The following is a 20,100-nucleotide window of genomic DNA, read 5'->3' on the forward strand; positions in this document are numbered from 1 at the left end:
CTCCTTCCGTGTCATCACTGGGGCCCCCAGGAGCCCGGGGAGGGGAGGTGGCAAGGTCCGGGCTGGGGGCGGGTTTACCTCAGTCAGGCAAAAGGAGGCAGGAGGTACAGGCATTCTCAAATGCAAAGTTAAACAAAATTCCCCTTATTACAGGTGGACAGACAGACTGGGCTCAGAAGGGCACAGGGAGGGTCAGCCGGAGCAGGTTGGCGGGACAGCGGTGGGGGGCTGGGGGGAAGCAGGGGCATAAGAGAGTGGAGGCAGAGGCTGCTGAATGCCCAGTGCCTGGCAGCTGGGACGGGGCAGTGCTGGATCTGGAGCCTGCCAGAGGTTTGAGTCCCAAACCCGTGCAGTTGTGCAAGTTGTTCATTGTACAATTTTAGAAGGAGCCATGTACCTGTACTTGCTGTAGAGCTGCACATTTATTGTGCATTTTCTGGTAGATGGTGTTGAACCGAGGACAGCTTTCTTTGAGCTAGAGGTGGGTCTGATTAGGGTACCTGGGCTCTGCCTCCAGCTACCCCTAACCCTGGCCGGCCTTCCAAGACTCCTTTCCCCATGCGTTAAGCATGGGACACAATGGGGCCCAGATGCAGGCCAGTGGCCACTAGGGGGCACCCAGGTGCAATCCTGGAAGCCCTGAGGTGGCAGAGCCCTGTCTCCCCTAGGCCTCTGTTTCCCTGCCTCATTAGGTCCTGTGGACTGAAACAGGATAGGACGAAGCCCCCCGTGAGTTCTGTTTTCCAGGCAAGAGCTGGGGCCTCCTCCCATACCCTATCCCCTCCCACCCAGGACCTGGGGAGCTTTGGTGGCTCCCTCTGCCCCAGACTTGGGCTCACCTTGGCCAAGAGGGGAGACTGAGACCTGGGTGGGCAGGGCTACTTAGGGCACAGTGTTTTCCGAACCACCTGGACCCCTCACTAGGCCCTGGGAGAAAGGAATTTTAGGACCGCCCCCTCCTTTTATAGATGAGGAGCCTGAGGCTGAGTGTGGTGCCTTGCCAAGGACAACAGCAAGACTGCACTTGAATCTCTGGCCGCTGCCCCCATAGTCCCTGCTGTTTCTCAACCCAGCCCCGTTGACCAGCCCTCAGCCACAGACCGCCGTGGACAGGCTGGCACCAGGGAAGCCAGGGGGTGTGTCCCGTGCTCCATAACCTCCACCAAGGGTTCACACCTTCCTGGGCTTCAGTTTACATGGTGGTGAAATGGTAATGAGGACACCCCCCTCCCGGAGTGGCTCTGGGGCTCCTGGTCCTGCACAGAAAGCGCACACACCACAGTAAGTGCTCGGTAAAGGCTGTGCGAAGAGTCTTGAGGACCAACACTGCTGTTTGGATCTGTGGATCCAGCTTGAGCCCAGGGGCCAACCCCCGCTGTGCACGCCCCAGGGCCACATGGCCTGCAAGCTGCTGCCATCCCCCTTGGCCTCACCATCGCCAGGGGCTACGCGAGGAGCACCCTGCACCGATCTGGCTCAGCCGAGCTGCCGACAGGCCAGTCGATCTGGCTCAGCCGAGCTGCCGACAGGCCAGTCACCTACGTGCCCTGCACGCCTTCTCTCGGGGCCGGTTTCCTCTAAGATGGGGTAACACAGGCACTCGGACTGAGCCCAGAAAGCCAGGGCGCACTGCTGCTGTGGGACAGGCCCAGCCCCGGTCTCCTCCTGCTGGCACCACGCACACAGGCCACTGGCTTTAAATCATTTATTGATTAGTAAAGCTTAACCAGTTTGCATAATATTTTCAGTACAATATCTGGGAATGACGACTGAGAAAACCCCAAGGCACTAGAGGAGAGCATCTGAACACATGAACGAGATGGCAGAAGGTTAGTGAGGCACTGGAGAGTCCGGCTGGGGGGACCAAGGGGGCCCTGAACACCAGCCACCACCGTATGTCCCATGGGTCTGAAGCCCCTGCCCTAGGAAGGGGACGGAGGGTGCGGGGCGGAGGAGGGCGCTGGGGCGGACAGGAAGTCCTGGTCCCTGGGGACAGGGCTGCCAGGGTGGAGTTACCTCGGCTAGACCTTCACCCCCAGGAACAAGCCGCTGTGGAAGGAGCGCATCTGAGAAGGGAATTTTCAGGGTGAGGTGACTTGGAGGCAACAACGGCCAAGCCACAGCCTGACCCCAAATCCTCAGAGGGGCCACCGGCGGCGCCTTGGGGAGCTGTACTCGGCTCCCCTGGTGGACAATGTGTACCTTGGGGGTGGCCCACAGATGAATCTCCATCCCCACCCCGCAGACCCCGTCTCCGAGCACACGGCCACGCTCCCCTCCATCCCACCCGCAGCGTGTGGCCGAGACAGGCAAGGGGGACAGAGGGACTCCGGGAGGCTGGCTGCCAAGAGACAGGAGATAGGCTAAGTGCCGGGGTGGGGGCGGGGGGGGGGGGGGGGTGCAGAAGCCTACTCCACTCCCAGCAGCCTTCCCTCTGCTGCCTCAGCCTGCCTTGAAGACATTCCCAGCAATACTTCCCCACAGACCCTCTCTTCCCTCCCTTGAGACACTTCCTCTCCACAGACCAGCACATTCTGGGCCTTTCTCATTCCAATCCAAGCGGCCTCACCCCTCCTCCTCCATGAGGCATCCCCCTCAACCCAGCAGCCCCAGCCTGGCTACAGCCGGAAGACCCCTCCTTGCACCTCCCCTCACCCAGAGCATGGAAAACAAGGCCCATGTCCCCTCCCAAACTGGCCTCTCGGGGCCCAGCCTGGATTGAGGAGGACACTGGGGCCCCCAGTGCTCCCTGGTCCTGGTTCTGATAAAGCCCTTGGTGAGAAGGGAGAGAAGCCAGTGGCCCAGTAACACAACAAGCAACCACTCTACCTCCATCTTTCTGAGAAGGCTGGCAAGACCCGGGAGGGAAACCGAGGCCATAAAAGGCAGGAGAGGAGGACCCAGGGAATCAGTGATCACTGGGTACACCTCAGCTGTGCCCAGCTTCCAGCACAAGCAGGAAGCCCGAGATCATGCCACAGAAGAGAAAACAGGAGCAAAGTGTGACCAAACCCAATAAAGTGACTCAGGTGGGCCACCCCTGCCCAGCCCCAGAGGTGCCACAATGGCCCCACCGACCTCCACCCCAAGGCACAGACCCGGGGCTCCCTGCCTAGAGCCAAGCCTGCCTGTGCCTTGGAAGGGGTGACCCATGTCCAGCAGAAGCTCAGGGGCGACCGGCCTAGAACTCAGTCTGTACCCCTGCGCTGTCCTCGGTGGTGGTGTGGATGGGGGGGCGGCCACCAGGGCTGGATACCTGCTCCCCAGTCTCCTGGTCACTAGGTTTGGGGGGCTCAAGGTCCGCAGCTTTTCCAGGAGGGGGTTGCCGAAGGGGCGAGGCTGGCGGCGAGGAGGCCTCAGGGGCTGCCACGGGCTGGGGGCTCTCTTGGGAGGGGGCCCCGTTGAGCAGAGGGCCAGCTGGCGGGGGGCTCTCAGCCCACAGATCCCGGGCCAGCAGACCGCGCAGCTCGGTGACACTGTCCGGGGACGCAGGTGATAGTGGCTCCGAGCCAGCCTCAAAAGGCAGCCCTGCCTCCTCGTCCTGGACCACGGACACCACCTGCTTGGCACGCCGTCGCTTTTCCGAGAGCGGGGCTGCTTCCGGGACGCTGGGGCTGCCACTGTCCCCACCACTGCCACCATACTCCTCACCCCAGTCGATGGGTGCACCCTCCGCCAGCAGGTGCAAGTTGGGGTCACTATTGTGCATGACCATGCTGTCCCGGTACAGGTTGTGTTTCCTCTGCACAGCGGCCTCCTTCACAGCTGCGGAACCCAAGAGGGGGGTCGGGACATTTACCACGGGTTCCACGGCCGCCGCCACCACCCCCTACACTGCGCCCAAATATGACCCACGTCATCCCCTCCAGGCCTCCCGACAGCCAGACCTGGGGTCATGATTGGGAACTGCCCCCCCCCCACCCGGCCAGGCCTCACTGCTGGTGAGGAGTAGTGGTTACCGGGCTGGTAACCACCGTGTCAGCCTGTCCCTCGTACCAAAGACCTGAGAGGACACTAAGGCCCAGAGAAGCAAGTCTACCCTCCTACGTCCCCACCGCGTGCCTGACCCAACCCCCAGGCCTGTCTCGCCATCCTTGCAGGAAGACCTCTCAGCAGCCCTGTCTACCAGCCCCCGGGCAGTGACAGTCCCCACCCGGCACGGTGCCGGCCCTCCCATACCCTGCAGGATGTCCTTCATCACCGTCTGCAACACCACCTCCTCGTACGTGTTCTCCACTAGGATGAACCTGGCAAAGTCCTCGAAGATCAGCTCCTGGAACCGGGGCAGCTCCTGCGGCGGCAGGGTGGGCAGGGACAGAGCAGGGGGTGGTCAGGCCCGCCCTGGGCTTGGGGACCGCGGAGGGGGCTGTGCGCGGGGGGCCGCGGCAGGTTTGGCCGGGGCGGGGGGCTCACCGACTTGCACGTGGGCGCCAGCTTCTTGAGCAGGAAGGGGATGGTGATCTGCAACAGCGCCTCCCGGAAGAATCGCTTCCGCACCGAGCTACTATCGTAGTCGTATTTCTGCCAGGACAGAGGGGCCAGGGGCGGGGTCGCTAGGTCTGACCTGAGCCTTGCCCTCCTCCTCCTCCTCCTCCTCCTCCGTGGGGGCAGGGGTCTGTGGTGCCTCCCCCAGGGGCAGCCATCCTGGTACCGGCCCAGGGGCCCAGCCTCACCTTGAGCACGCGCTCCAGGATCCGCTGGATGGACTTGCACAGCTCCTCCTTGGTGGGACCCTTCCCCAGCTCCTGGTGCAGGAGGGTCTCGAAGGTGTACACGGCATTGTCCATTTGCTGCGGGGCACACCATGGGGTGCGTCAAGGCCCCGGAAGGAGCACAGCCCCCTTCCTGCAAGCGTCGGGGAGGGGAGGGCTCCTCAGCCAGCCCCCACCAGGCCTGCCAGGGAGGCATAGGGGCGGCCTGGGTGCTCATTCCCTCGTTCACCCACATCTTTCCTGAATGTCTACTCTGCACTGGCATAAAATGCCAGGCACCGGGCCAGTCCCTGCCTCGAGAAAGCAGAGATCCTGGGCCCTGCAGGAAGGGACTTGGGGAGTAAGGAGGGCCTCCCGGAGGAAGGGGTCTCCAGGTAGAGACCTAAAAGAGGAGGCCAGATCAGCCAGAGGAACGAACGTCCCAGCAGACGGGAGCGCCCAAGAGGCCGGAGCAGGAGTGAGCATTCCAGGGGCTGCACGGGGGCCAGGGCCTAAGGCCCGGGGTAGGGGCCTACACTGGGCCGGTGGAAGGTGGGTGATGGGCATGGAGCAGGAGGGAGGGGGGTGCTCTGGGCCCACCTCTCGCATGTGGATCTGGGCTCGCTGCTTGAACACGGCCGTGCTGGACACATCGAAACGCTGCTGCAGCCCGTCAAGCCGCAGTGGCTCCATCTTCTCGTAGCAGCTCTGCATCTTGAGGGGGTGGGACGCCAGCTGGGACAGCTTCTCCATGTACTGCAGGGAAGCAGGGATGCGTGGGACCTGAGCAGGGGCCGCCGGGGCGGGGGCAGTGCCTGCAGACCCACACCCTGCCTGGGCGCTGGGGCTCCAGGCACTGGCCGCCTGCAGGGGGTGGCGGCAGGGTGAGCTGGGGGAGCCCAGAGAACGAAGGCCGGAGCAAGGCCCCGCAGCCTGGTGCCAGCAGGGAGGCTCTCATCGCTTCTGGGGCACCAGGTGGCCTCAGGCAAGTCGCTCAGCGGCTCCGAGCCTCAGCCTCAAAATTAGGAGATAGCGTCTCATGATCTCTAAGGTCCTTTCTGGTTCTCAATTTCTAGGATTCTTGCTGTCTGTGGACCCCTCAGTCCAGGGTGTGAAAGAGGGGAGCAAAGGTTATGGGATCAGATATAGAAGGATGTGCACCCTGAGAACCAGGTGACTGAGAAGTGAGAGAGATGGGCCGGCCCCCATGTTGGGGTACGTGAAAAGGCATGTAAGTTGTTCTGCCCCCTGGCAGAAGCTCACTTCTCCTTCCCTCTCTCCCTCCCCTTCTTCTTCTCCTTCCCTCCCCGTTAAGTCCTTTGATACTTCAGGAACCTACTTGGTTTATAAAGCCTGGTGGAGGGGGTCAGTGATCCCCTTTTTCTCTGAGTGCTGCCCCCCGTTTCTCACACCCTCAGCCCTCCGGGTGTCCAGCAGCCCCTCTGGTGACAAGTTACGCCCTGGATCGCAGGAGGCAGGAGGGCCTGGCAGGGGCGGGGCAGAGCAAACCCACGCCCAGCAGGCACTCCCCCCCCCACCGGGCAGGGGCCTGGCCTCACCTCACCCAGCTTGTCAGCACCGCCCTCGTTGATGACGTTCAGGTTCATGTCCGTCACCTCTTTGAAGAAGACATCCCGCACCTCGGTGAAGCCCTGGCTGGTGGGCACCATCAGGGCCTCCAGGATGGACGGGATGTAGGGCTGGACGTGGTTCCGGACGCACACCTCTGCCTTGGGGAGGATGAAGGCTGCACCCAGAGGGAGCAGGTGAGCTGAGGGCACCGCCGGGGGACACCCCCAGCCACCTGGAGCCCAAGCTTTTAAAGAAAACCACTAGTGACATCAGCAAACTGAATGATTTGTAGGTACATGCACCAAAAACGGGAAGGGTGTCTGGGCGGCTCAGTCGGTTGAGCGTCCGACTTTGGCTCTTTGTGAGCTGGGGCCTCGCATCGGGCTCTGCTGTCAGCTCAGAGTCTGGAGCCTGCTGAGGGGCCTCTGTCCTCCCTCTCTCTGCCCCGACTCGCGCGCTCTCAAAAATAAAAAATTTTAAACAACAGGGGATTCTGAGATCGGACCCTGATCTTTCTAAAACTCTGATGGCAAGAAACTAAAACTGCTAGTCCAGAGGGGTCAGCGTTCTGCTTCGCTCAAGGTGGAAAAAAACCCCTCTCTAGCCATCTTACTGCTTTAACAAAACAAAAAACACTTTGGCAGATTCAGCGAGCCTCTGGGTTTTTCACACACGGGGCCGGTGTGCCTGGGTCTGCACCGCCATGTAAAAGTCTGCTTGCTCGGGGGCATGACCAGCTCCATTTGCACCCAGGGCGTGTTTTGATGTCCCTCTCTCTGGCTGGCTGATGGTTTGTTGCCCAAGATAAATGTCAGCTCTCAGTGTTCCATCCGGCTCACAACGAACACAGGTAGGAGAGCGTAGTCCTCAGGCAACGGACCAGCCCTGAAACCGCACACAGCCAGTGTGTGTGTGGGGGGGGGGGGGGGGGGGGGGGGGGGGGGGGACAGGGGCCTGGAACAGACCCCGAAAAGTGAGACGTGATCAAAGTGAATCATTACAGTTAAACTGATGCCTATACTAACCCCAGGGTCAAGTTTTACATCTTCCAGGTCTGGGTTTGCAGAAATAGCCACAGGACAACTCCCAGGGGTCGGAAGAACAACGGCCCAGATTTGATTTCATTTTTAAAAATGACCATCGATGGGATGCCTGGGTGGCTCAGTCGGTTAAGCGTCTCACTTCGGCTCAGGCCGTGATTTCACCGTTTTGTGAGTTCGAGCCCTGCGTCAGGCTCTCAGCTGTCAGTGCAGAGCCTGCTTTGGATCCTCAGTCCTCCTCTCTCTCTCTGCCCTCCCCCACTCGCATGAGCATGTACATTCTCTCTCTCAAAAATAAACAAAAAAAAAAAATTTTTTTTTTAAATGACCATTGAATCAAGTCACTAGCGTGAAAAGTACGCGGGTCGGTGGCACAGACAGGCGGCCCGCCCCGGCCCCTGAGGCACGGCAGCTGGCTGCCTACCTCGGATCTTGCTGGCCAGGTGCTCCTTGGAGGTGATGATCTGGTCCATGTCCGTGCGGATGGCCGCCTCCATGGCTGGCCGGGCCAGCTGCAGCTTGGACAGCACCGCCTCAAAGCGTGCCTTGGCCTGCTCGTACACCATGCGGTACACAGCGTCTGAGATCTGGGGGCAGTGCCGCGAGTCAGCGTGAGGGTGCCAGGCGGGTCTGGGACCCCCGCCTCCACACCCACCTACCTGGATCCACTGCCGCTGTCGCTCCTGCGGTTTCCCCTTCAGCCGCGGGGCGAGCTCTGCCTTCAGCTCAGGGCCCAGCTCCTCCATCACCAGGTTGCTCAGGATCTAGGACCGAGAGCCACAAGCCGGGGCAGGGGTTGGAGCATGTCCAGATGGCGGGTGCCCCTCCACGTTCCACAGGCTGGCCACTCCAGCCCCACCTCTGGGCTTGACCTTGGCTTCACGTCTCCACTGGCCTCTCTCCTGAGCATCATTCCACCAGGTCCCAACTTACCTGCTTGAGGGACCTACGGGACCCTCGGCATCGGGGTCCCACCTCAGGGCCTTTGCACACGCTGCCTCCCTGTCTGGAATACCACACCCCTTCCCCCTCACTTGCACACAGAAGTATGTATGTTTCTTTGTCAAATGTCTGCTTCTCCTGCTAGATAGAGAGCCAGACTAAGGAGCAGCAGCACCCGCACCTGGGTCAGGATAGGTGATCTATAAGCGATCAGATAAGTATCTCCACCCGTCCAAAATGGTCTTATTGTCTCCTTGCAAGCCAGGAGCGGCCCCCCGAGCCCAGAGTCTCTGGGCTTGGCTCTACCCTCTGGACCTTAGGGTGACTTCCGCAGTGTCCTCACCTGCACCTCGTTCCCACACAGCATCTCCCAGGTCCCGTACAGCTCCTTGGACTGGCGGTACATGCGGATGGCGTCCGTGAACGCAGGGCCCTCTACCTTGGAGTTCTCAGGGATGCCTGCTCAGGAGAGGGGGGGAGGGAGGAGTCCGTGGGATGGCCCAATGGCCTTCACCAAGACCAATGGACTGACTGCCCGAACGCACCCGCCCTAAGTGCACACACGTGCACACCCCCACCTGCAACTCCACTGCCCTCATAGTAACCGTGATGGTAGCATTTGCGATGACAGCGACAGCGATGATAACCCTCCACCAGCAACACCAAGGCAATCTCCGTTGAACGCTCATCTTCTTAAACCTTCCCAACCACGCCCGAGACTGTCCTTAACCCCACTTGACAGATCAACAGGCAGGCTCCGAGGTCAGGCCACTGAGCGGCAGAGCCAGGCCCAGAGGTCACCACCCCGTGCCAGGAGAGGTGGCCGGCACAGCAGAGAGGGAGTCAAAGGGACCCAGGAGTCCTCATTCCAGTCTGCTCCCTCCCCTGTCTACATCAGGGCCCGCAAACTTTCCCTGCAAGAGGCCAGCCAGTAAATATTTTCAGCTTCGCGGGCCAGATGAGCTCTGTCGTTAACTCCCCAGCGCTGCCACGGCAGCGGGGAAGGAGCCACAGACGATCTGGAAACCAACGAGCCCAGAAAACTGGATTTACAAAAACAGGCAACGGGCGGATTTCTGGTCCCTGTGCCGTAGTTCTTGTTCCAGATCATTGAACCCTAAGGGCCTCGGTTTCCTCTTCTGAACAGTGGGAACAAGGACCCGGCCTGGCCTCACACATCCACCGTGAGGCTCCGGCAGCCGCAGTGAGCCACTGCCCTGGGTCGGCCTCGCTCCCCACCGCGCCCGGGTCTGACTAAAAAACACCAGTCCTGGATTTGTGCTATTGGTGGCATTACTGGTACTGTGCTATTGGTGGCCCCACATGATCGCGCCCACCTTCCCGGTGCTGATGAGGTGGGTCAGCGAACAAGGCACGGCCCCCCTAGACCCGGTGCTGGGGAGGCAAGCTGCAGGAAGTTGCAAAATCCGACTTGGGGAAGAATACGGTAAAGCACCGGGAGCCAGGCAGCGGGCGGCCACCCTGGCAGCACGCCCCCAACCGCTGTGTCCGTGGAGCCGGAGCCGAGGAAGGGGAAACAGCAGCCGCGCCTCCGAAACCCCAGCTCCCACGGCGATGACTGCAGGCTGAGTCACTCCCGCAGAGAAAAAGCCCCTCTCGAGGGGAGGACCCCCTCTCATCTGGCTGACTACAGGAGTCACTGTCAGAGTCCAGGGGGGGTCTCAGCGGTGGGAACCGGGCGCAGCCCCACCTCTGCAGACGGCATCCTGGTCCGGGATGGGGGAGGGAGGAGGGTCTCCCCAGTACATTTCAGGGACTGGAGATCAGGCAGGTGCGACCAGAACAGAGCAGGGGTGTTGAGCTGGGGTGCGCGCAGAGCCCGAGGTGGGTGCTGCCCACGAGGCCGGGGGAGAACACCCCCTCCCCTCAGGCTCTCAGGAGGACACGGTTTCCCAGAGACCAGGGTTTGCCTAGAAAATGTGGGCCATGCGTCACATGCAACCTCTCTCACATGAGGGCATTTCCATTTACAGACGACAAGCCAGGGGCGTTGGCAAGGCCAGGCCGCTTTCCAGGTGGCGGGACGGGGCGATGGGAGGCTGGGGAGGCAGGAAGGAGGCTGCGAGGTCCCCAGGCCTGGCTCTCGTGGCCACACGTGCAGCCTCAGACCCTTAGGACATCTCTGCTCGCTGAGCTGCTGAGTTTTCTACAAGAGAGGGGCCCCGTCCTGAGCCCTTCCCCCCCACCACCCCCCCCCCCAGTGTGGCTGTCACGGGGTAGGGGGGCGCTGCGCTGTGTCCCCCCTCAGACTGCTATGTTAAAAGACCTAACTAACCCCTTAATACTTCAGAAGGTGACTGTATCTGGTGATACGGCCCTTAAAGAGGTCATTAAGATAAAATGAGGCCATTAGAGTGAGTGCCAATCCAACATGACTGGTGTCCTTAGAAGAGGGAATTGGATGCAAAGCGTGCACAGGGAGAGGGAGGACTGTGCGAAGACACAGGAGAAGACAGTCACTGCAAGTCAAAGGCAGAGGCCGCAGAAGAAGACTAAGCTACCTTGACCTTGGGACCTCCAGCCTCCCGAACCGTGGTTTAAGCCACCCAGTCTGCGGCACCTTGTGAGGGCAGCCCAAGTGGACTGAGACGCTAGCCCTGGGCTGAGACCTCGCATGCATTCCCTCATCCAATCCTCAAACAGCCCCACTTTTCCCGATGAGGAAACAGGCTCAGAGACACCAAGTTACTGGTTCGAGGACACACAGCTAGGGAAGGAATGGCAGCCCTAGGGCTCTAACACAGGACCAGCCGACTCCAGCCAGACCTGGCGACTTCCTGCCTGTGGGGTCCTCAGGGTCAGACTGAGAAAGGAAGCTGCATTCCTCAGCCCCAGGCAGCAGGCGAAGGGGGGTGGCAGTCAGACAGGAAGAGGCCTTGACCTCTGCAGCCCAGGCCCACCCTGAGGGCTCAGCTCCGTGCCCCAGCTGCCTCTTGCCACCCCCAGCTGCTCCAGGAATGCAGGATGTGAGGGGGGCCTTGGGACGGGCTGGCGTCCCCCCAGCTTGGCCTCCTTCCCCACCCCACCCCCCCCACTTCCTGGCAGCCCCCGAGTGAGCAATTCCAGGCCCTGCCTCCACGCTGGAGGAAGCAGAGAACTTTCCCACAGTCCTCAGGGCGGAGGGAAGGCTTCTCTAAAACCAGCCACAGGATGCCCCTTCTTTCCCACCCCCTTCCACCCACAGCACCCGCACCCACGGGGCTTCCCTCAGCCTCCCTGGCGAGCTCTCTGCACGGTGCCCGGCCCGGGGTCAAGAGCTCTGCCCAAACCAGCGCATTTAGGCCTCCCAGCGATCCCACAAAGCTCGAACCTGTCATCCTCACATTGTACACGTGGGGAGCCCACCCCGGACCTGGCCTGGAGTAGCCCTGCCAGGTCAGCCATTAGCCCTAGAAACCTGGAGAGGGCAGAGCCGGGCCGGGGCTGAGGGGAGGGAGGAAGAAGGGAGGAGCGGGGCCGGTACCCAGGCCAGGCGGCCAGAGCCCAGATGGCCTCCGCCCAGCCCTGGCCCAGCAGCCCCCAGGGATCTGGGAACAGGAGGCCTTTTGTGGGCGGCCGGGCCTGGCCCAGGGCCTGGCCCAGGTGACAGCCGTTGGCCTGACTGAAGACCTGGTTCCTCCCACCTCACAGATTCCAGACCAGAGGTGGCTCTGAAAGGATGGGTGGGGCGAGCCGAGTCACCACAGCAGCCTGGCCTCCAGGCGTGAGTGCCCACACTGTCCGAGGTGGGCAGGAGCAGGGAGGGTGGGGGCGGTGGCTCCCTCCCCCCACTGCCCCAGGCCAGGTCATCAGGAGGAAGTCGGGAACAATCAGCACAGGCCATTCCTGCGCCACAGGCAGAAAGACCCTCAGTGCCCCACTGTCCCTATTTTGATCAAGCTCCAGAGCCCTGAAGGGCCCTCCTGACCTGGCCCAGTGCCCCTGCCAGCACTTGGGGTCACCCTCCCCCACTTGCAGGGCCTCAAGCAGTTCCTCCTCTAGACTGTTTTCCTGCCTCCGGGCTCAAGGCTAGAACACTCCTCCCTCCCTCCACACCTCCCCTCACCCAAGGACCATTCGCCCTTCAGGTCTCGGCTGAACTGTGACCTCAAGGGCGCACACAGCCTCTGCTAGCCCACCCTCTGTGCACACACAGGGGCAGCCCCCTCCAGGACACACACGCGCTCCAGGCTTCCACCCAGCACCCCAGGCAGCTGCTCCTGTTTAACATCTGTCTCCCCGGCCAGACCACCAGAAGCACAGGGGCAGGAACCGAGTCTTGCCCCCTTGCTGGGTCCTCAGTGCCCAGACACAAAAATGCTGAGTCAATGAGTGAGCAGAAAGAGAGCTCATAACTTGACAGAAGAGAACCCTGAGGCCCCGAGGAAGGACATGAACTTCTAGGCTACCCTACCGGTGAGGGGTGAGGTAAGAAATGATACGATTAAAAAAAAGTCATGGGGTGCCTGGCTGGCTCAGTCGGTGAAGTGTGCGACTCTTGGGGTTGTGGGTTCAGGCCCCATGTTGGGTGTAGATATTGCTTAAAAATAAAATCTTTTTAGGGGCCCCTGGGTGGCTCAGCTGGTTAAGTGTCCGACTCTTGATCTCGGCTCAGGTCATGATCTCACAGTTCAAGAGATCAAGCCCCACGTCGGGCTCTGTGCTGAGAGTGCAGAGCCTGCTTGGAATTCTCTCTCTCTCTCTCTCTCTCTCTCTCTCTCTGCCCCTCCCACACACAGTGTACTCTCTCAAAATAAGCTTTAAAAAAAAAAGTAAAATAAAGTTGTTTTTTTTTTAATTAAATAAGTCCTCACCAAGCATCAGGTGGACTCTCACTGTGATTCGTTACAAACACCCTAAGACTCAGGAGGGATTATTATCTCATTTTATACAGGCTCCGAGTCCCATTGCTAGAAAGAGGCAGAATCGAGATTGCTACTCTGTGACCCAGGGTCCAAGGGCTCAATAATCATACCCCTCTGAGAACAGTTTCCCCAAATATTCCCCCCCCACCGAGTAGCAGAGAACTGTTTTCTTCAAGGAAGAAGGTTAAAGGGCAACATCGCAGTGGCCTCCTACAGCCCCGAGCCGGATACTTGCAACAGCTAGTAGAGCAGGGTTGCCGCACCGCACTCGGCCACTAGGTGTCGCCACTCAGCGCCGAGGCCTCCCCCCTGCCACCCCAGGGCCGGCTGGCGTCTCACCATTGTTGCAGTGCCGGATACAGTCCTGCAGGACCGCATGCCACTTGTCCTGCTCCGCTTCCGTCATCATGCAGAAGTAGTAGTGCCGTGCAGAAGGGTGCCAGAGGATGAGCGGGAACTGCGTGGGGCACTTGAGGATGGGGGCACTGCCCGATTTTGATGTGGTCCCTGAGGAGACAGGGTCCCCTGAGCCGCTGCTCTCCGCAGTTTCCGTCTGCCGGGGGAGGCGGGCAGCAGATGCCTGGGCCTGGCTCCGAGGGGCTGCCGGCTCCAGCCCAGAGAGGGCTGGCCTGTTCTGGGCTGACCAGTGAGTCAGCAAGAAGGCAGCATCCTTTTTTTTTCTCACTGCATCCCCCACAGCCTGGCTAAAGGGACCTCAGAACCCCCTGATGTCTGTGCAGACTCATTTCTCAGAGCTGGTGCCGCATCTTGGGGAAGGCTCTACGCTCCGTGCAGAAAACACAACACAGAGTCAGAGCCCTCGGGCTCAAAGGCCGAGCATTACCTTCTTGGGTTTCCCTTCAAATTTCAGCCGTGCAGGCCAAAGTGTGGCTTAAATGTCCAAGGGGGGGGGGGGGGGGGGGGGAAGTGGGGGGGTGGGGGACAGAAAATAAATAAAAGGAGATTTTTCTCCATTTTGTCCGTGTCCGCAAGGATATTCGAGATCCAGTGAGATAAGTGGTCCTGGGCTGGGGCCTTGCCACTGTTAATCATACAATGATAGTTCTTCTTTGCGCCTTGGCTCTGAGTCCCCGGGTGGGGCTCGGGTGTACACAGCACCTCGAGGGGTCTACACGACACCCCAAGGTCAGTCCTCTCGGTGCCAAGTTGCCGGAGAAGACACAACAAAAACAAAGCCAGAGTCGGGGCTGGAATCCAGGAATGCTGGGCTGTAGCTGAGCCCTCAGCCACACGGGGCACTGTACTCCCAAGCCCTATGCGGGGGCACAGACTGCCCCCTAGATCAGCCTCTCCCCCACCCCTTGGTTTCCCTGGGATCATCTGGGAGGCAGATGTGTTCCTGTAAGGCTTCCGGGAGCCCCGGCAGGGTGGGGTGGAAACAGGACGCCTAGAATAACTCCTCGCAAATGCAGTACTGACTCCACAGTTTACAAAGAGGTTCACCTCGGTCATCCTCTCCAGGGGCATTAAAAGGCCTCAGGGAGGTGGGAAGGGCAGAGAGTGGGACCCCCGCTGCATAGTTGTGACTGTAAGGCTCAGGAAGTGGGCAGGCAGGCGAGAGCGACAATGGTTCAGTCCCACTGAATCCAGCTCGGCCTCAGGCAAACCCCCTCTCAGCCTCCCTGCTGAGGCCTGGCCATTCTGCAAATACTGACAGGAGCTCTGGGATCAGGGCCGCCCTCCCCTCTGGCAATGTCCTGGGCCTAAGCAAGGCATTTCGGCCTGGGATGGGGGGTCCTTTACCTGGTAAGGAGTTGCCGACGAGCTCCAGGTACTGATCCACAGAGGTGAGGATTTTGTAGCCTGCACTGTTGATGACAGCCCGTGGTGGGACCTGTCGCTCGTAGGCCTGAGGAAGGGACAAGAGGAATGGTCCCTCAGGGTTATAGCGTGGCCAAGCCTAACTCTCATTTCCAGGTCTGGCTCCAGGGCCCTCTCAGTGTTGTCTGCCTGAGGCAGGGAGGAGGAGGGGAAGGAAAAGGGGAGGAGGGAGAGAGAAGAGGAGGAGGAGCCCACCCACTGATTAGAAACCACACGGTGTAGGGGGCGCTTGGGTGGCTCAGTCCGTTAAGCACCCAACTCTTGATTTCAGCTCAGGTCCGCTCAGCTCCTCACTGACAGCGAGAGAGCCTGCTTGGGATTCTCTCTCTCCCTCTCTCTCTTTGCTCCTCCCTCACTTGCATTCTTGTTCTGTCCCTTTCTAAATACATACATAAATACATAAATAAATACATAAATATTGAAAAGAAAAAAAGAAAAGAAAAACCACGTGTTGTAGTGACCTGGATCCAGGCTCTGGGCTCAAATCCTGGCTCCACTGAACACTGTCTGTGTGATGCTGACACTAAGCTCCTTCACCTCCTATGCTTTAGTTCCCTGGTCTATAAAACCGGGACAGGGGCAGCTCCTACCCCACAGGGCTGTGTGAGCACTGAGATGATCCATGTGATAGGATCAGCACAGGGCCTCACCACCAGGCACTGTAAGCGTGACCGGCACTGCCGTCCCTGTCACCAGCGGCGACCACTGCCTGAGTGTTTATTACACACCAGGCACCGTGCTAAGGACAATGCAAGCCTCCTTTCACAAAATTCTCACAATCCAAGAGGCGAGTACCATCGGTAGCCACAAGTTCACACAGCCGGCACACAGCCGACCTAGGACATGAACCTGGTCTGTCCCCGTCCAGAGTCTTTGATCATTACCCTGAACTGTCCACCAAATTCCTAGGTTCTGAGCTCCACACAAGCCCCCTTTGGAGGAGAATTAGGTCTGGACGCTGCTTTCATACACCAGGGTGGGTAAAAAGTGGTTCTGAGGTCATAGCTCATACAGCAGGGCTGCCATGCTGCACCTGGCCACTAGGTGTCACTACCCAACACATTTCTTCAGAATGGCTCAGGGCCTCCGGGACACCGATTTGCAAAGTGTGGTCCTAGGTCATCAGCACCATCAGCATCACCTGAGAACTTGTTAGAAATGCATATTCTCAGCTCCACTCAGACCTAGACCAAACTGGGCAGGCCCAGCAACCTGTTCAACAAGCCTCCCAGGTGATTCTGATTCAAGCTATCAGTTTGAGAACCACTGCCCTGGGCAATCAGGCCGCTCCCCCCACACTGTTTACGTTTCTTTAACATTGATTTTCCTTGAACAGAGGGCACTCTGGGCCTGTCCTTTTGGCTACTTCGGAGAAATGTTTGGTAGTAGAAATTGGGTCTGTGGCTCAAACAGGTAGGGCTTCCCCAAGGGCTCAAGGCAAAGATAAGGAACAATCAGCAGGATGCTTACGCACCCAGTACAGAGCAGGGGGCTGCAAGGCGGGCAAGGGAATCAGGAAGGAAAGATGGGACCACAACCCTGGGTAAGGGGGGGAGGGGGCGGGGCGGGGAAAGGGAATGGCCAGACTCTTGTGGCTGTTGAAGAGCAAGGATGGGAGAGGTCTGAAGAGCTTCAGGGAGCCCAGCCAGGAAGAGGGGGCGGGGAGGGGGACTAGGGCCTGGAAATGGAGGGATTGGACGGACTTGAGGCAACCTGGAGGGTGGGGAGGGGCTAGTGGTGAGTTGGTTACAGGGGGAGGCAAAGTGAAAGGTGACCCCAGAGCTGGGCACCTGGACACCTGTTTAGAGGGAACCCAGCAGAACAAGCAGGCTGGAGGTGGAGGCTGCAGAGAAGGGGCAGGGCACGAGACTAGGGGGGGCCACTGAGGCGGGGGGGGGGGGGGGGGCTCACCACTTTGTTCTCGTAGAGCACCAGCCCATAGTTGTGAGGCACGAGACTGAAGCGGTTCCTCCACTTCTTGTTGTCCTCCTGGTACTGGAACAGGTTCCCAGAGAAGATGATGCGCTCATCCAACGGCACCTAGGGGTGGGGCGGGGCAGTGAGTGAGGCGTGGCTTCCCCCGACCGTCCAGCAGGGCAACGGGGTCCCCTGAGAAGGGGACAGCGTGCTCACCCCTTGCTGAGCACATCCCCCCAAGTCCTCCTCTTGGAGGCAAAGCTGCATCTTACCCATGAGGCAGATAAGGAGAGTGAAGTTCAGGGCAATGAAGGGGCTTCCCCAAGGTCCACCCAGAGCCATAGTGATGCCAGGACTTGAACCCAGGCCAGCTTTCAGGGCCCAGCCAGGACCAAGGTCTCCCACTCTGTCCTGGCCCTAGACAGGCACGCTCACCTTGGGATAGGTCTCTGGAGTCCATGGCAGGCTGCTAACCCACGCACCCCCCACTGCAGCGTGGAGGGCATATGTCCGCAGGCCAGTACGGTGAAGGCCCTAGTGCCAGGGAAAGTCTCTTTCCTGCTCTAGGCCTCAGGTTCCGCTCAGGGTAACAAAAACCTGGCCAAGGTGGCTCCAGAGAGCCTCCCCAGCTCTGTCAGCTAACAAAATGGCACTCCACGGATTTGGATGGGGTTGGAGGGGACCTCAATTTGGAGGGTTCAATGTTTGACCTGCATCCTGGCAGACCGATGACCAATGTGGGCATTAGAAACGCCCAGATCTTCCTGAAAAGTCCCAACTTTGACTTCACCTCTGACTCAGTGCGACTTCGGGCCTATCCCGTCACCTCTTTTGAGCCTCAGTTTCCTCATCTGTAAATGAGAGCAGTGACAGCACTGACTTCACCTAGGTATCCCAAGTATTGCAAAGAATGTGACATGTGCAAGGATCACACAGGCAGTTGGCACCTGACGGGCAGTCCGCTCAGCTCGAGATACGCAGCAGCCAGTGTCAGGATGGCTTGGTCTGTGTCAGTCTCCCCGCTCCACAGACCGACTGATTTGGGGAGGGGGGAGGATGGCCATCTCTGAGAGCTTGCTTCCTGAGCAAGCCCACACCAGGAAGCTCCAGGGAAGGAGATACAGAGGCCACAGGGAGCAGGCTGACTCCTGGACGGGCGGAGGTGCAACAGCTTCTATCTGTTCTGCAATAAATACGGTGACTTTTGCAAAAACTAGACACGTATCCTATGTAATAACAGGAGAAAGTGTTATTGACGTGCCTAACCCTTCCCAGCTTCCTGGCTCGGCTTCGGGCCGCCCCCTGCAGCTGGAGCCAGGTGTAAGCCCTGGTCCCAAGCTGTGGCCCCGGAGGCCCTGCCTCTTCACAGGGGCCCCCTCTTCCCAGCAATCTATCCGCTACTCTTCAAGGGGAAATGCCAAAACACTCTTGGAAAATGAGGGCCATTGTACTCAAACAATAGGACCCCTCAACTGCTTCCTATCGAGGGATAAAAATATTTACAGGAAAAGAAAATGGTTCCCCCTACCACGGCCCCCACCCCCACCCCATGCGCACACACAGTGGGCTTTGCCCAAGTCACAAAGCTGTGCTAGTGGGCTATATATAGACAGGGACCTCCTCTCGACCCAGCTCTCGAATCTCCATCTTTTCTAGAAAGAAAGAGCAGACCGCTCTCCTGACACCCTGGTAAGACCCTTGCTAGTGAGACCCCAGGCCTCCAGTTTGGAGGCAGGAGCCCTGACTCAGGGGCAGCGGGAGGCCTGGGGAGGCCTTCCCAGCCCCCTCGCCCCCCAAGTCCACCCCCAGATCCTGAGGCAGCCCGTAAAGGGCGGCTACTTGCGGGTTTGGGTTTTATTTTGAAGACTTTCAAATGGCAGAGTCGTGTTTCCATTGGAAGGCCTGCTGGAAATGAAACGGAACCTGACAGCCCAGGCGAAATATTTTGGACTCTCCAAAGCTCTCCAGCGCTGCGAGGGGAATCTTCACTGGGTGGGGAGTGGTCAGAGCACAGACTCCAGTGCCGGCTCCACCGCCCGTCCCACGGGAGCCCTGGACGAGCGGCTCTGCCTCTCTGAGCCTGAGCCCATGTCACGGGTGTGGACAGAAGTATAACCCCTCAGAATGAGGCCGTGCCAGCTAGAAGAGCTGCACCCACACAAAACAACTGCCGTTTTTATCATTTCTGGGTTGTTGCTTTTTTTACTACTATTACCATTATTACTGTATTATTTCTAATAAAAACAATTGATGTTATTATGACAATTAGTATTATTTCTATTAAGATATTATCATGAGGGGCGCCTGGGTGGCTCAGTTGGTTAAGCGGCCGACCTCGGCTCAGATCATGATCTCGCGGTCCGTGAGTTCGAGCCCCGCGTCGGGCTCTGTGCTGACAGCTCAGAGCCCGGGGCCTGTTTCGGATTCTGTGTCTCCCTCTCTCTGACCCTCCCCCGTTCATGCTCTGTCTCTCTCTGTCTCAAAAATAAATAAACATTAAAAAAAAAAAATTAAAAAAAAAAGATATTATCATGATTTACCACAATGGCCGATTTCCGGAGTGGCAAAATGGGACCAAAAATCCCTGCTTTTCAGGGATTGTAGGTGATTGATTTCATTTTACTCCTCTTACGCGTTACTTCGGTTCTCCTACAATGAACATGAAAGGCATTACTAGGGGCACCTGGGTGTCTCAGTCAGTTAAGGAGCCGACTCTTGATTTCGGCGCAGGGCATGATCTCACGGTTCCTGAGTGTGAGCCCTGCATCGGGCTCTGTGCTGACAGCGAGGAGCCTGCTTGGGATTCTGTCTCCCTCTCTCTCTGCCCCTCCCCTGCTTGCTCTCTAGATCTCTCCAAATAAATAAAAATAAACTCAAAATAAACAAATGAAGGCATTACTAAGGGTGTTTTTCATGCACAGTGATTCTCGTGCCTTGCTCTATCAGAGGTCACCCACTTCAGGGACCCAGGCAACCTGTGATGTTTCTTTTCCAAACAGGGGAGCATTCCCAGCTGTGCCCACCCAGAGCAGCTCACCTGGGCTTTCCTACCACACAAGTGTGCACCTGCCAGACACCCGGTGCAGGCACCTCTGCCCTCTGTTGTCACCAGGTGGGGAGGTGGCCACGACACCAAGGGTCCAGACAACCTTTCTGGTCATGTGACGCTCTCGGGCTCCGATGCACGGCCCTGGCCCACCCTCCAGGAAATCTGGAACCTGGCTGGGGTCC

The 20,100-nt window shown here is 59.1% G+C and overlaps 1 protein-coding gene across 2 annotated transcripts in view; it reads right to left on the reverse strand.

The window, feature by feature from the left end:
• Window positions 1-1,668: 1,668 nt before the first annotated feature.
• Window positions 1,669-20,100, reverse strand: part of NIBAN2 (niban apoptosis regulator 2) — a 53,261-nt gene continuing 34,829 nt past the window's right edge. For both annotated transcript variants that reach the window (XM_049637757.1, XM_049637769.1), the window contains exons 3-14: window positions 16,864-16,992; window positions 14,875-14,980; window positions 13,450-13,617; window positions 8,589-8,704; window positions 7,963-8,067; window positions 7,728-7,890; window positions 6,251-6,438; window positions 5,292-5,447; window positions 4,674-4,790; window positions 4,414-4,521; window positions 4,180-4,291; window positions 1,669-3,765 (exon numbers count right to left, since the gene is read on the reverse strand). In XM_049637757.1, the coding sequence (XP_049493714.1) occupies window positions 3,182-3,765; window positions 4,180-4,291; window positions 4,414-4,521; window positions 4,674-4,790; window positions 5,292-5,447; window positions 6,251-6,438; window positions 7,728-7,890; window positions 7,963-8,067; window positions 8,589-8,704; window positions 13,450-13,617; window positions 14,875-14,980; window positions 16,864-16,992 (2,052 nt within the window). In that variant the 3' untranslated portion in view covers window positions 1,669-3,181. The remainder of the gene's footprint in view (window positions 3,766-4,179; window positions 4,292-4,413; window positions 4,522-4,673; window positions 4,791-5,291; window positions 5,448-6,250; window positions 6,439-7,727; window positions 7,891-7,962; window positions 8,068-8,588; window positions 8,705-13,449; window positions 13,618-14,874; window positions 14,981-16,863; window positions 16,993-20,100) is intronic.

The sequence above is a fragment of the Panthera uncia genome, chromosome D4, assembly GCF_023721935.1.
Source record: "Panthera uncia isolate 11264 chromosome D4, Puncia_PCG_1.0, whole genome shotgun sequence".
NCBI classification, from domain to species: Eukaryota; Metazoa; Chordata; class Mammalia; order Carnivora; family Felidae; genus Panthera; species Panthera uncia.